Source organism: Gopherus flavomarginatus, chromosome 9 (assembly GCF_025201925.1).
Source record: "Gopherus flavomarginatus isolate rGopFla2 chromosome 9, rGopFla2.mat.asm, whole genome shotgun sequence".
NCBI classification, from domain to species: domain Eukaryota; kingdom Metazoa; phylum Chordata; order Testudines; family Testudinidae; genus Gopherus; species Gopherus flavomarginatus.
The window spans coordinates 56,278,976-56,295,135 of record NC_066625.1 but is presented as its reverse complement, the minus strand read 5'-3'; the positions used below and the strand labels follow the sequence as shown (position 1 = coordinate 56,295,135).

The 16,160-nt window shown below is 47.6% G+C and overlaps 1 protein-coding gene across 2 annotated transcripts in view; it reads right to left on the bottom strand.

The window, feature by feature from the left end:
• The window catches only part of PEAK1 (pseudopodium enriched atypical kinase 1), a 255,770-nt gene that overhangs the window by 55,720 nt on the left and 183,890 nt on the right, over positions 1-16,160 (bottom strand). For both annotated transcript variants that reach the window (XM_050966965.1, XM_050966966.1), the window contains one exon: positions 8,691-11,966. In XM_050966965.1, coding sequence (XP_050822922.1) covers positions 8,691-11,854 — 3,164 coding nt within the window. In that variant the 5' untranslated portion in view covers positions 11,855-11,966. The remainder of the gene's footprint in view (positions 1-8,690; positions 11,967-16,160) is intronic.

The window sequence follows — 16,160 nt, the reverse complement described above, 5'->3', positions numbered from 1 at the left end:
AGACTTTTCTATCCTTGAGGGGGTGGGAGGGGGGAGTTAATTTTGGTTTTCGGAAAAACCCTCTATTGAGATGCCAATTTCATATTTGCTGGCATCTTTTTAACTACTATGTATGCCAAAGAAAAACAAGACCATCACATGGATAAAACACTTGGGGGCCCCATCACAGACTCAAATGCATTCAGTTTCAAACGTTTATTCCTCATTTCAAGAGATGAATATTCTGCAAGTGCTGTTCTGGGTTATGAACTGACCTTTCCAGCAATATCATAACCACAACACTGTGCTAAAGGAAGAGACGGTTACTCACCTTTGTAACTGTTGTTTTTCGAGATGTGTTGCTCATATCCATTCCAGTTAGGTGTGCGCGCGCCGCGTGCACGTTCGTCGGAGAAACTTTTACCCTAGCAACCCAGGCGGGTTGGCTGGGCGCCCCCTGGAGTGGCGCTGCTATGGCGCCCAATATATATCCCAGCCGACCCGGCCACCCTTCAGTTCCTTCTTGCCGGCTACTCCGACAGTGGGGAAGGAGGGTGGGTTTGGAATGGATATGAGCAACACATCTCGAAGAACAACAGTTACAAAGGTGAGTAACCGTCTTTTCTTCTTCGAGTGATTGCTCATATCCATTCCAGTTAGGTGATTCCCAAGCCTTATCTAGGCGGTGGGGTCGGAGTGAGATGTGGCGGTATTTAAAACTGCGACGCTGAAGGCCGCATCATCTCGATTGTCTGACTAGCGCATAGTGTGCGGTGAATGTGTGGACCGATGACCAGGTCGCTGCACGGCATATCTCCTGGATAGGCACATGCGCCAGGAAGGCTGCCGACGCCGCCTGAGCTCTCGTGGAATGTGCCGTGAGGTGGCTAGAGGGGACACGAGCTAGGTCGTAGCGTGCGCGAATGCATGCAGTTACCCAGGAGGAAATCCTCTGAGAGGAGATTGGTTGACCCCTCATCCGTTCTGCGATCGCAACAAACAGCTGAGGGGACTTCCGGAATGGCTTTGTTCGCTCAATGTAGAAAGCGAGCGCTCTGCGTACATCTAAGGAGTGTAGCTGCTGCTCCCTCCGAGAAGAGTGTGGCTTCGGGAAGAAGACCGGGAGGAAGATGTCCTGGTTGGTATGGAAGGCAGAAACAACCTTAGGGAGGAACGCCGGGTGGGGTCGCAGGTGCACTTTGTCCTTATGGAAGACGGTGTAGGGTGGATCCACTGTGAGAGCTCTCAGCTCTGAGACCCCTCTGGCCGATGTAATGGCCACCAAGAAGGCCGTCTTCCATGACAGGTACGTGAGCGAGCAAGTCGCCAGTGGCTCGAATGGCGGGAGCGTGAGCCTGTTCAGAACCAAGTTAAGGTCCCAGGTAGGAGCAGGGTGGCGTACGGGGAGGTAGAGACGCTCCAGGCCTTTAACAAATCTGGCAACGAAGGGGTGGGAGAATACGGAGTGCCCACCCTCTCCTGGCCGAAAGGCGGATATGGCCGCTAAGTGTACCTTTAAGGAGGATGTCACCAGGCCCTGCTGCTTAAGGTACCAGAGGTAGTCTAGGACCGTGGGAATCGGGGCCTGCGTAGGGTTCACCCCCTGAGTAGCGCACCAGCAAGAGAAGCGCTTCCACTTGGCCCTGTACGTTGAGCGAGTGGAAGGCTTCCTGCTGTTAAGGAGGATATGTTGGACCGGTGGAGCAGCTGAGCTCCGCCGTATTCAGCCATGCAGGAGCCACGCCGTGAGGTGCAGGGCCCGTAGGTCCGGGTGACAGAGCCTGCCGTGATCCTGCGTAATCAGGTCTGGGTGGAGAGGAAGGGGAATCGGAGGGTCCAGTAAGGCGGTGAACCAGTGCCGTCTGGGCCACGCAGGTGCGATCAGGATTAGATGCACTTTGTCCCTGCGTAATTTCAACAGGACTTTGTGCACCAGAGGGAACGGAGGGAACGCATACAGTAGGTGGCGGGTCCATGGCAGGAGAAATGCGTCCGTGATCGATCTGGGAGAGAGACCCTGAAAGGAGCAGAACTCCTGGCACTTCCTGTTGGACTTGGTCGCGAAGAGGTCTATGCGGGGAAATCCCCACCTCTGGAAGATGGAATGGATGACATCCGGTCTGATCGACCATTCGTGGCATAAGAAGGATCGGCTGAGTCTGTCCGCCAGCGTGTTCTTGACCCCTGGGAGGAAGGATGCCACCAGATCTATCGACTGGGCTATGCAGAAGTCCCAGAGTCGAATGGCTTCCTGACATAGGGGAGACGAATGGGTTCCCCCCTGTTTGTTGATATAATACATGGCCGTTGTGTTGTCCATGAGTACGGAAACACAACGGCCGTGTAGGCGTCGTTGAAACGCCTGGCAGGCGAGGTGGACTGCCCTCAACTCCCGGACATTTATGTGGAGTGACAGCTCTTGGGACGACCAGAGGCCCTGGGTGCGCAGGTGTCCTAGGTGGGCCTCCCACCCCAGGGATGATGCATCGGTTGTTAGAGTCATCGACGGTTGCTGTGGATGGAACGGCATCCCCGCGCATACCAGGGATGGGGTCAGCCACCAGTCGAGGGAACGGAGAGGGTCGGGGGGGACCGTCACCAATACATCCAGGTGGTCCCTGCCCGGGCGGAATACGGAATGAAGCCACGTTTGGAAGGGCCTCATTCGGAGCCTGGCATACTTTGTCACGTAAGTGCATGCAGCCATATGCCCTAGTAGTGTGAGGCAGGTGCGGGCCGAGGTGATTGGGGAGGCCTGCAAGCTCCGAATGATCACAACGATCACCTGGAAGCGAGGTTGAGGTAAGTAAGCCCTGGCTTGAGTAGAGTCCAGGGTCGCTCCTATGAAGTCTAACCTCTGTGTGGGGACCAGGCTGGATTTCTCGGCATTGAGAAGCAGGCCTAGCTGGGAGAAGAGGTTCGTAACGGACTCTACATGCCGCCGCACCTGCGACTGGGAGGACCCTTTCAGGAGCCAGTCGTCGAGGTACGGAAAGACGTGGATTTTCCGCTGACGGAGGTGGGAGGCCACAACGGCCATGCACTTGGTAAACACCCTCGGGGCCGTGGACAGGCCGAAGGGTAGGACTGCGAACTGGAAGTGCTGATGTCTGATCGTGAAGCGAAGGTACTTCCCGTGCGGTGGAAAGATGGCGATATGGAAGTACGCGTCCTTCATGTCGAGGGCGGCATACCAGTCTCCAGGATCCAGGGATGGGATAATGGTTCCCAGGGAGATCATGCGGAACTTCAACTTGAGCATCCATTTGTTGAGGCCCCGCAGGTCTAGGATGGGTCTGAGACCTCCCTTGGACTTGGGGATCAGGAAATATCGGGAGTAGAACCCTTTGCCTCTCTCGCCTAGAGGTACTTCCTCTATAGCTCCCGCAGCGAGGAGGGAACGAACCTCCTGCAGGAGGGTTTGCTCGTGAGAGGGGTCCCTGAAGAGGGACCGGGAAGGGGGGCGGGAAGGGGGTGAGGAAGCAAATTGCAGATGGTATCCGTGCTTCACTGTGCGTAGCACCCAACGGTCTGAAGTTAACCGGGACCATGCCAGGAGGAAGTGGGAGAGGCGGTTGGAGAAGGTAGGGGAAGGATCCTGTCGTGCGTCTGGCATGCCGTCCCCGGGCGCACCTTCAAAAGCCGGACTTGGAGCCCGGTGGTGCCTTGGAAGGCCCTTGGCTTTGGCCTCCCTGGGAGCCGGATTGGCGTCTGCGGCCCCCCCGGCCACGCCGTCTATTGAAGTCCTGCCTCTGACGGGGTGGGAAGTATGGGCGTCGTGCTTGGGGCCTGAAGGGTCTACGCTGGGTGGAAGGTGTATGTATCCCCAGCGAGCGTATTATGACTCGATTGTCCTTCAGGTTTTGTAATTTGAAGTCCGTCTTGTCCGAGAACAACCCTTTCCCGTCAAACGGTAGGTCCTGGACTGTATATTGGAGTTCTGGAGGTAGTGTGGAGGCTTGAAGCCATGAAATGCACCTCATGGTTATACTGGAAGCCAGGGTTCTGGCTGCTGAGTCAGCCGCGTCGAGGGAGGCCTGGAGGGAGTTACTGGCCACCTTCTTACCCTCCTCCAGGAACGCATTAAACTCCGGGCGGGAGTCCTGGGGTAGCAGTTCGGAGAACTTACCCATCTCCGCCCATATATTATAGTTATAACGTCCCAGTAGGGCTTGCTGGTTGGCCACACGGAGTTGCAGGGCCCCAGCCGAATACACCTTGTGCCCCATGAGGTCCATTCGCCTAGCTTCCTTGGCCTTAGGGGCCGGAGCCTGTTGGCCGTGCCGTTCCCTGTCGTTAACAGACTGGACAACTAGGGAGGAAGGAGGAGGGTGGACATATAGGTACTCGTACCCCCGAGAGGGTACCATGTACTTCCTTTCCACTCCCTTAGCTGTCAGCGGGATGGAGGCTGGTGACTGCCACAGGTTATCGGCGGTAGACTGGATAGTCTTTATGAATGGGAGGGCTACCCGGGTAGGTACATCGGCCGAGAGGATGCTCACTACCGGGTCCTCAACCTCTGGGACCTCCTCCACCGGTAGGTTGATATTGAGGGCCACTCTACGGAGGAGGTCCTGGTGGGCCCTGAGGTCTATCGGTGGGGGTCCTGATGCTGAAGACCCAGCCACTGCCTCATCTGGCGAGGAGGAGGAGGAGGATACTCCGGGGATGAGGGCATCCTGTGCGGTCTCCTGTTCCTGGCCTGGTTCCTGCTCGAGTTGACCCGGGGAGTCTGGAGGCGGCTGTTTGTCCGACTCAACCACAGGGAGGCGGGAAACAGTGGGCTCTGGCACCCGATGTTCCGAGGCGGTGGAACGTGTCTGGGGCACGGGGGCACCCTGGGTCTGATGATATGCCCAGGGTGTCCAAAAACCCCACTGTTGGGCACCTGCGTCCTGCGGGTGGGGGTCCTGGAACACTCCCAGCGGTACTTCGGGGTCCTGGTCCCGTTCGTAATAGTTACCCGCCTGGGAGGATGCTGACGTGCCTCTAGATGGCCAAGGTGGAGCGGCGAAAGTCGGTGCCGAGGTACCAACAGATCTTACACCTCTGGGCAGTGGTGACCGGTGCCGGTATTGGTGACGGTGTTGAGAGCGAGATCGGGACCTGTGACCGGCTCGGTGCCGGGAGGTTGACCGGGATCCTGAGTGCCTCTGTCTCGATCTGCTCCTGGAGGTACGGTGCCCGCCGTGGTGCCGTGAGCTGGAGCGGTGCCGGGAGTACCGGGTTGACGCTCGGGATGTCGACCGGTGCCGGGAGCCTGACCAGTGCCGAGAGCGTGAGCGGTACCGAGGTGATTGGTGCCGGGAACCTGAACGGTGCCGAGGCGATCGGTGCCGGGAGCCCGACCGGTGCCGGGGTGACCGGTGCCGGGAGTCTGATCGGTGCCGAGGCGATCGGTGCCAGGAGTCTGACCGGTGCCGGGACCGAGATCGACGTCGAGAGCATGAGCGGCACCTCGATGTACAGCGTCCGCGGGACCGCGATCTGGAGCGGTGCCGGTCCACCACTCTGACCGAAGCTGGTCTGGTCAGGGTCGGTTTGCCCAAGGAGTGTAGTACCCGCACCGGCGGTGCCGGGGGTAAGGGCAACGGTGCCTCGGTGATCGCAGTTAGGTCCCTCGCTGCGGCAAACGTCTCCAGAGTAGAGGGCGAGGTAGGCTCTACCACGGTGTGCACCGGGGAGCTGCCAGGTGCCGGACTCAACGGCCCTCGCGGGGTCGGAATCAACAGTACCAGCTTAGACGGTGCCGTGGCAGGTATCGGTGCCGGGCGATCCACCTTATGCGCAGTCTCTGACTGGGAGGCAGTTGATGGTGGGATGATCTGCGCCCTTGCTGCCTTCGGCCTCGGGGAGAGGGAGCGGCTCGGAGTCGGTTTTGGTGCCGGCTTCTTGGTGGTAGCACTCGGTGCCGTGGCGGAGCCCTTGCTTACCAGCTGACTTGCGCTCGGTGCCGAGGGCGGAGGTGTCAGGGCCGCTTCCATAAGGAGCTGTCTCAATCTAATGTCACGCTCCTTCTTGGTTCTCGGCTTGAAGGACTTACAGATTGAGCACTTGGCCGATAAGTGCGACTCCCCGAGGCACTTCAAGCAGGAGTCATGGGGGTCTCCAACTGGCATGGGCTTGTGACAAGCCGAGCACTGCTTGAAGCCTGATGAGCCGGGCATGAGCTCCGGCTCCCGGTGCGGGGAAAGGGGGGGGTGTCCCCGATCCCCTCAAACTACAACTAATAACTACACTAATAACTCTAGATAACTGACTAACTAATAACTATATATATATATATATATGTACAACAATGAACTATAACTACTATATACAACGATAGCGAAATGAGCTGCTAGGGAGTGTGGAGGTCAGCGAAGCCGCGCTCCACAGTTCCAACGACCGACACGGGTGGTAAGAAGGAAATGAAGGGTGGCCGGGTCGGCTGGGGTATATATTGGGCGCCATAGCGGCGCCACTCCAGGGGGCGCCCAGCCGACCCGCCTGGGTTGCTAGGGTAAAAGTTTCTCCGACGAACGTGCATGCGGCGCGCGCACACCTAACTGGAATGGATATGAGCAATCACTCGAAGAAGAATTAAAAGTTAGTCTCTACCACCTTCATAATCCACTATGGGATAAAAAAGAAAAAGTTCAGTTTCTCCTGTTGATATGCCTTCAGGACCCCCCACCAATCTGACATTTCTTAATCCTATCTTACTTTTCAGGTCATCAATTTAATCTCTCAGTGAGCTTTACAGTTGTTGGCATTCTCAGTTAGAAAAGTGTCATGTTCATTGATCTTTATCTTCTTGTCTTCAATTTTTCTCTAAGCCTGCTACAGTCGTTAACTGAAGATTTTGAACTTATTTTCCATTCCACACATTTTAGCCTGAATTAGCATTAACCTTTAGCTAACATATGATGAGTTAATACAAAGCAAGCGTAGCATCACTTGGTAAATCAAATATACTTCCTATTGGTGCAAAACTGCAAGCAGCCAGGCCTGGTTCATAAATAATGTAAAAATAGACAAATCAAAATTCTTGAACCATATTGGCTCTCCTTTCCCCCTCCTTAACACAATCAAAATCAAGTAAAAACAATTACCTTAATACACCAAAATGCATGAAAGGCAATAAAAATAAATTACAGAAAGCCAAATGCCACAGAAAGCTACCAAATCTTATTCTGCCCATAAAACTCCCAAGGTTTCATTGTTTTCTTTTTTTAAATATTCTCAGAAAGATCATAATGGAGTTAGTACTTTTTATAAAATAGAATAGCAAATAAAATATAATTACCCTTTGAAAATTCTGAGCTATGATTTCACACTATCACCACCGCTTGGTGGGGAAAAAATAAAGAAAAATTCTCTAAAAGGGGGTGAAAAACAGGAAAGAGAAAGACTAACTACTGTAAACAGTAATAGTATAAACATACTCTAGGCAGGTGTGATACAACAAAGCAACCTCACCATCCCTAGGGTAGTTGAAGACACTTTGTTTTCAGCCAGGTGCTATACTGCACACAAGTATGGTGATACTTCCTAGTATTATAGCACCCACTTTATATCCCTAACTTTCATCAGAAACATTGTAACAAAAACTTGAACTTTCCAACTACGAAAAAATACCAGAAAAACAGACAATAAATAAGTCCTCATTGCACCAGTTTTAATAAAGGTGTGATTTTAAACTCATGCAAAAGGGTGAGTTTGACACTCCTATGGGCAGTTTAAAAAGGCTGATTTCACTTTAGGTTACATTGATTAGTAATCAGTTTAAGATAAACTGAAATAAGAGTGTCCACACATAGGTTTCCATAATTTTAAATCAGTTTAAAAACTATTTAAAGTTAAATCAGTGCATTTTTCTTGTACAGACAAGAGTATGGAGAACAAATAGGGTGAGGGAACTTTAGGACCTGACCTTGTTTTTGGTGAGGGTCAGACATTGCATTGAAAGGAACAAGTCTATGATTTTATAATTTTCTGTCTGGCAGGGTACAATTAAAAAAAAATAGGTACAAAAGTTTTAAAATATCTTTTGACAATATCCTGGTATCCTGCTTTCACTAAGGCTTGGTCTACACTACCACTTACCTTAAGCGCGGTAAGTTACAGCAACCTAAGCACTGGTATGGACAGCACTATGTCAGTAGGAGGACTTCTCCCACTGACATAGCTACTGCCTCTTGCAGAGGTGGATTTACTATGCTGACGGACAGCTCCCTCCCATCAGCATAATAAAATACACGCTAATACAACTTGTGCAATGACATGGACTATCAATATGGGGTGTTACAGCTGGAGACGTGTTTTTTAACTCAGGAGGGGCACATGACAGAGAGATAGATAGTCAGTACACTTTCTACTTCTCCACTAAATATTTACCCTCCACTTCTACACCAGAGTTCTTTAGTCTTCTATAGCATAGAAATATCACATTAATCTAAAAATTCAGAGCCATGTGTGTTTGATTCAGTAGAACAAGATCAACCTATCGAAGACAGTTCAAAATACTGGATGCTGTTCATACGAAGAAAGGCACTAATGAAAACAACTATCCAGTAAAATGCTAAGACTGTAAAAACATTACACATGCACATATAAAGTTCTATGTAAAGCCCTTAAATTACTTTCCATTTCTGAAAAATGTACAGCACATTCTACAACACTGAATGAGTGAGTTAAAAAGACATATGCTATTAGCAGCAGTTTACCTGAGGATCTTCTTGGGAATCTGAGATGGTGAAGAATAACTCTTAATTATCTGTTCAGAATCCTCTGTCAACATCTCTTCCATTTCTGCTTTGTCCTCTGCCACTGTATCTTCATTTGGAAACTCCACTCCAGCCTTGTTCTGGTCGGTATTTGGTTCAGCCTGTGCTGGTTCACATCTATACATGAAAACAATGGATGGCTTCTCACTGGAGTCTGTTTTTGACTCACTGAACCAATGGTGGCGTTGAACTGGAGGAGGGGGCAGCATATGTATAACAGTTCCATCAAGACCCACTAGTTTCCCTTTTTCTCTTTCCTTCTCTTTGTCTTCCTCATCATCAGTCTTTCTGCGGCGGAAGAAGCTCTTAAAGGATATCCAGCGCTTGGGTTTTGCATCAGCAGCTCGTCTACCTTCTGAATGCAGTATTGACTCTGCCTCTGTTGATCTAATGGGACTGGTTGGTTTGCTCCAGTTGCTGAAATGTCTTTGCAACAAATTACTTGCATGATAAGGTGAAGAAGTGGAACGTGGAGGGGGAAATGGAGGTGCTTGCTCTCTTTTGGGGCTTGTGGTATTATGGGTGCCTGTTACTGGCTTTGACGAATGGGTGGTAAGTGGCTTTGAAAGTGTATCCTTCTGCATTTTAGTGGTAGTGCTTTCTGTGGCACTGGATACTTCAGTATCATTGATGGGTTGTGCGGTAAAGAGAGATTTGGGTCGTACCAGGCTGCTTTTAGTGGTATCTGCATCAGGTGGTAGGGAATATAATTCTTCCACACTGCAAGATTTGGGTCCTGATTGAGGTGTTTCTGGAGGAGACTGTGGGGGCTGGATAGAAGCCACAATCTGAGAAAGCACCGTGTTTGCATTTTCCCTATTGCTGCTGCCACCAGAAGTCTCCTGTGCTCCTTCCATTTTAGCTGCAGGCTCTTGACTTGTCTTCTGAACTCTAGTTGGGGAGCTGTGGTCAAAACTACGACTTCTTTGTGGTGGTGTCTGAACTTTGCTGAGACAGCTATTGTACTCTTGAACTTTCTGAGCCACAGAACCCAATTTACACTCTGTGCTATTAGTTACCCCCTTGGGTTGGGTAAATTCAGTGGATTTGCTGGGTATATTTTCAGAGATTTTGCTTTCTGTTTCTATTTCTTCATATGTGTGGCTTATTACACTTGTAGTTTTATCTTTGATGGATAGCTCTCCACTGGTCCCTAGAAAACTTTTATAGATGGCTAAATTATCGTACGCATTTGGATTGATTACAATAGGAACTTTGATAGCATTCTTTGAACTCTTAGCATATGTAGGTTCATCATGAATGATAATTGGGAAAGGTGGCATGCCGGCATTGTTGTAACTATTAAATTTTATCTCAGACAAATTGGGTGACTTCACTGGGATGGTTTTTGAAGAAATATTTGTGGCTGTAGGTGAAGTAGGAGCAGATTTGTGGCTGCTTTTCCTTGGAGGGACAGAAGGTCCTGAACTATTAGCGATTAATTCCACCTTAGGTATCTTCTGTCGTGGGCTAGTACTAGAGGTCCATACTTCTTGGTATCTAACTGCACTGGATTTTTTTAGATTGGCATTTACTCGCCCAGATGATGCAGTAGTAGATATAATCAATGCACCTGGAGTTCCTGGTGAATTTGGGTTAGATGGCGTATTTTTGGTTTCTGAGCTTTCAGTCTGACCATCCACACACTCATTGGTCATGGCTGCTGACACATCTACTATAGTATAAGGCTTGCAAACTGGTTGTTCCATATTTACAACTCTATAAGGTTTGGCTTGATCTTCCATTGGTACCAAGTTTATAGTTACTGCTTGCCCAGTAACATCTGCAGCACTTTTGCTTTCTTGATTATCACTTTGTACTGCAATCTTGCCATCCTTCTCTTCCAATCTAAGTGCAAGAACTGCCTTGTGAGTCTCTAGAATGTTTGCAGTGTTTCTGGAAGTTTTTGACATGTCTTTCACTTGCTGCTTATCACAAAGACTCTCATAATCTGGTTCAATCAACTTGTTCTCCTTAGGGGTACTGGGAGATAACCTTCCATTGCAGAGTTTTTGAGCTGAGCTGCTGATTGTTCCAGACCGAGACTCTTCAGTTAAAGAAGAATCAGGAGATGTGGAATCAGATGATACCATACTCTGCATGCTTTCCTGCCCATAAAGGATTACAGTTTCTTCTCCATAACCATTTAAAATTTCATCATAGCTATCATCATAGTCTACAGCACAGATCCTCTGGAGAGACTTGTTCCTTAAAGGCACAGTGTTCCATTTTTTGTCAACACAAAACCGGACAGGAGACAGGGTGTTAGCTCTAAAGTTAGCAAAGCGAGGTTGGCCCCGCATGCGAATTTCCATTGCTAGCAGCTCTTCATCACTTTCATCCCAACTCTCATGCTCTTCCTGCATGCTGCCAAAAAACATATCGTCCTCACTCTCATCTCCACTGGAGAATTCTGGGTAACAGAAACGCCCACCTTCATTACTTATCACTTCAGTGCTTCCACTCAGAATAACATGCTTACTATGTGAATCCTTCATTCCACCCATCATGCAGCTTGGAGGGATCTGTCTTTCTAATGATCTTTTATAGCAATTATTTATTCTTCCCAAAAACGTTTCCCTTGAGTTCATTTCATTTCCTGTTAGCTGAGGTGTGGTATCCAAACCTGCAATTTCCTTCAACACTTCTGTCAGTCCATTATTATTATTGTTTGGTATCTTACCTGCACTATCATTGTTGCCATAAGGCCTATGAACATGGCTATAACCTTCAACTTCATCTTCATTATTATTGTTCAGTGGCTTTTTGTTTAAAACAGTCTTGTTTCGGTTCCACCCTATAATTACTGGCTTGTTCTCACAATGATCAGGTGTGCTGATCTCACCACTGACGCTCTGCCCATCTACCACCATCATGGTGGGTTTCACAGCTATAGTGGGTTTCTTTGCTACAGGGGGTCGGAAATTTCCTGTACTTCTACCACGGTGGTTGTTGCTGTGGTTTGCATTGGTTTTCAGATTGCCATGTGAGAGGGAAGTCTTTTCAGAGGCTGGGGGCAGTTGGTGCAAGCTTTTGGGTTTGAAGCAGTTTTTACATTCACCAGGTTTCCAGACGTGTTCAGTAAAGGTGTTGCAAGCAGACATTTTCCCAGAGCTTTGCACCTGATGCTCCACTGTTCAGTGCATGGTAAGAACTTCATCCATTCGTTTTCACTCTGCTCATTTATCCTGGCTATGCTTTCAAATAGTGATCTTTCTAAAAAATAAAAGAAAACAAAAGATAAAAATGGGGAAAAACAACAACATTCAGTGACAAGTGAATGACTGTGTTTATACTCATATTCTGACTGTTTCTCCTTTTATAAACACTTACTCCTGGGTGAATAATGTGCTGCTGCGCAAAGCAGAATTTACACAGAATTAATGTTCTGCACAGAATTTCATTTGTTCCTGCAGAATTGGTGCTGCACAGCTGCTGGCTGCCACTAGGGGCAACTGGTCCTGGCAGAGCCTGGCTCCCCAGCTTGCAAATAGAGGACATTGTTGGAGGGGTGTGGAGGAGGAACTGGAGGTTTCCCGGCAACTGTGGTTCCCTGCTTACCCTGAAGGAAGGAGGTGGCATGTTGGCCTCACAGCGAGCAGATCGCCCAGCCCAGCAGAGATGGAGGCCCTGTGCAGGGTCAGCCCTGCACCGCCCAATACTGAAATCACCACAGGAAACTCCATACAAGCCCGATCTGACCAGCATCAGGCTGTTTCTCCCTATGGATCCCCAGGCTCTGAGAGGAGAGACTGCAGGTGTCTGGGATGGGGGGTGCCCCGTGGCTGTGCTCTGGGGGTTTGTGTGGAGATGCCTGGCCTGGCGGCTGGGCTCTGGAGAAGAGGGGGTACAGGTGTCTGGGCTAGGGGGTGCCCCATGCAGCCCCCTCTACTACCCCCCCAAATACTCTTTCCTAGTACACACAGACCGCCTCCAGCACTCCCCAACTGTACCCCCCTCCCAACTCCCTATCCCCCTGACATTGTCCTCTATTTAGGAGCCTCTATATGGTAATCCTATGGGGGCAGGACAAAACCCCAAGAATTAACAAAAGACCGGAGTGGCAGAGTTTTTCCCCAAGATGTGCCCAGCTGGCATGTGACATACCCAGACTGAGGTGCCCAACAAAAACAGAACAGAGAAACAGAAACTGGGTTGTCATACAGGTTCCTTTAACGTTCTGCTCCTGGGGGAATCTATTTTGTCGTCTGGACTGTTACATTTTTTCTGACAAGTATTTTGAAATAAATTACCAAAATAATTGAAACTGGCATGATTAGATTGTAGTATTTTCACAAATAAAATATACAGAATTTTAAAATATTGTGCACAGAATTTTTGTGTAACACAGAATTCCCCCAGAAGTAAACACTCTTAGCAATGATTTAAAAGAACCAAGTAGTCTTTATCTGACAATTTATGGCTCTTTATTGACTTCTCTAAAACCAAATATCTGAAATATGAAACAATTACACATAGATAGGCCCCTACCAAATTCACAGCCATGAAAAATGCATCACAGACTGTGAAATCTGGTCTTTTGTGTGCTTTTATCCTATACTACACAGATTTCACAGAGGAGACCAGCATTTCTCATATTGGGGGTCCTGATCCAAAAACGAGATGCGGGGGGGGGGGTCACAAAGTTATTTTAGGGGGGTTGCATTATTGCCATCCTTACTTCTGCACTGCCTTCAGAGCTGGGTGGCCGGAAAGTGGTGGCTGTTGGCCAGGTGCCCAGTTCTGAAGGCCACACCCTGACTGCAGCAGCGTGGAAGTAAAGGTGGCAATACCACACCATACCATCCTTACTTCTGTGCTGCTGCTGGCGGTGGCTCTGCCTTCAGAGCTGGGCTCCTGCCCAGCAGCCACCGCTCTCTAGTGCCCAACTCTAAAGGCAGTGCCACTGCCAGCAGCAGTGCAGAAGTAAAGGTAGCAGTAGCACAATCCCTCCTACGATAACCTTGCAACCCCCTCTCATAACTCCTTTTTGGGTCGGGTCACTTACAATTACAACACAATGAAAATTCAGATTTAAATAGCTGAAATCATGAAATTTATTATTTTAAAAATTCGATGACCATGAAATTGACCAAAATAGAGCATGAATTTGGTAGAGCCCTAGATATAGAACTGGTGGGCCGCAAGACAGTGTTTACATCGACCATCGATAGGCCTGGCCGCCCGCATCTCCCAGTGGCCACGGTTCGCCATTCCCGGCCAATGGGAGCTGCGGGAAGTGGCGGTCAGCATGTCCCTGAAAAGTGACAATGATTAGGAATATATAGTGTTAAATCTCTACTAATTTAGTGCTATTGACCTTCAGTTCTGCCTGATAAATTGGAAGCCGAGAAAGATGGGACCTAAAACTAAAAAATAAAGGCATGTCGCCACAAAAATATCCTTCAAAATTTCAGACAGGATAGGGATGGTGAAAGAATATGTTTAGTTTTCTCAAATGTGATTTAAAGCATTTGATTTAGGTTCAAAGGTGAATGTTCTATTGCTTGACTGAGAAAACCTGCCCGAACAATTCAATTTAATTCATAGTTATCTGAAAAAAAGCCTTTCAGTCATGTTTCCATCAAGGTCAAATTATTACTGGGTAGATACTTTAGCCAAAGAGAAAATGGTTACTCAAAAAAGAGAGCTGGATAAAAGACATTGGTCCATTATATGCAGAAAGTCACACGCTCCAGTTTCTCCATGGCATTACCTTTAGTCAACTTAGAACAGAAACAATAAAACTATCTTAAACCATTTGCATGATGCAAGGCAATGCTTCTTTTAGTCACAGGTTTGTTTCACTTATATTCTTCCTACCAAATCCGCAATACAAGTAGAAATTTCCCTCAGCTTACTGGAAAACTATTTGAGAATGAGTTTGATCAGTTCCTGAAATAACTAGCCCCATGTCAAAAACCATATATGAACCCACTAAATGTGAGCCTTCAGAATATGTAGGATTTGAGTCTTTCATGAATTGATGTCTCACCAGTTTAAAGCCGCCGGGCCAAATTAATCCCAATGTAACTTCAGAGAATCATTTTTAATGTAAAAATACAAGAAACAAGAGGTAATTCTTTCTATTTTGTTAGACCATTTGATTGATCAATATACATTTTTGATCACAGAAATAAATGCAAGCTGTGTAAATAAACCTACCCAGTAAATACAGCTCTCAACCTGATTTAGTGGATGGCATGTTATCAACAGGACTGCTACGCTGTAATTCACCAAAAACACAATTGGCTTTCATCACAATATGGCATACAATAGAAGCTATTAATAAAATCAGGCATTTGTATAAATGTCAATTTTCTCAAGTACAGTATAGCAAGGTGCCTTATTTTTCACGCGATGATATAGGAGAGCTACATAAGAAGAACTCCTGTTCAAACACCAGATGGGGCTGCAGTCTAGCACTAGAACAGTTTCATCAAGCACATTCATGGTAAGTTCTCATATTTCATACATTGACTAATGATATAGAGAGACAAAGCTTTTTCCCTTGAAGACAGTCCCCCAAACATTTCTCTATATGATCTAACAGATATTAGCTTTGCCAGACACTGATCTATTCAAATGTTAAGCCTTTGGCTTTTATAGCACTGAGGGATTTTTCCTTCTTTGTTGAACTCTTTGAAACAACTATGCTAGCCCAACCCCAAACAACCTCATCATATACTCTTATTATAAAAGTTACATTCAAGAAATGAGTCTCTTGAAATATTTAAGAGAAAGAAGGGAAGTGCTAGAATCTCTCAGTCTCGTGATCTCCCTGCTTTCATGTATCCACCATGTAAAAGTGGGGGAAAAAAAGATGCTGTTCTGAGTCCAAACAAAATGTTTTCTTAGTTAATACATTTCTATTCCATAAAATCTCTGAGCAAATAATTAAAACAAAAGAGTAAGTGTGAATGTAGTTTTTAACGTTTAGCTGGTTTATACTACTCTCTCTGAGAGACAGACAGGACACACTTGCTTTGAAATTCTATCACAAAAAGGACAGTTTTATGGATCAGTCCCCTTTAGTTCAAACATTTTCTGCTAAAAAGATTGTGGAAAAAATGATGGAGACTAGCATATTTCATAAATTTGGGTTATTACAAGGTTTTAATGTTCGATTACTGATTTTATTTACTCCCTCTTGTCCACAGACGCTGAAACTGATCAACTTTTTTCCTCCTCCAAATTAGAGTTACATACTGAAAAATGAATCTGAATGTTAGATGTAAGAAATTGGCAGAAGCCAGGGAACTTCATATTCACAAAGCACTGCTCAAGTTAAAATATTAAAATGATATAGTCAAAGCTGTACATAAACTTATGCTTGCATATCCCAAAGGCACCAGTATAGAAATCAAGCTCACATTAGGCATATACTAGCCATTAACGTTAGCCATTAAT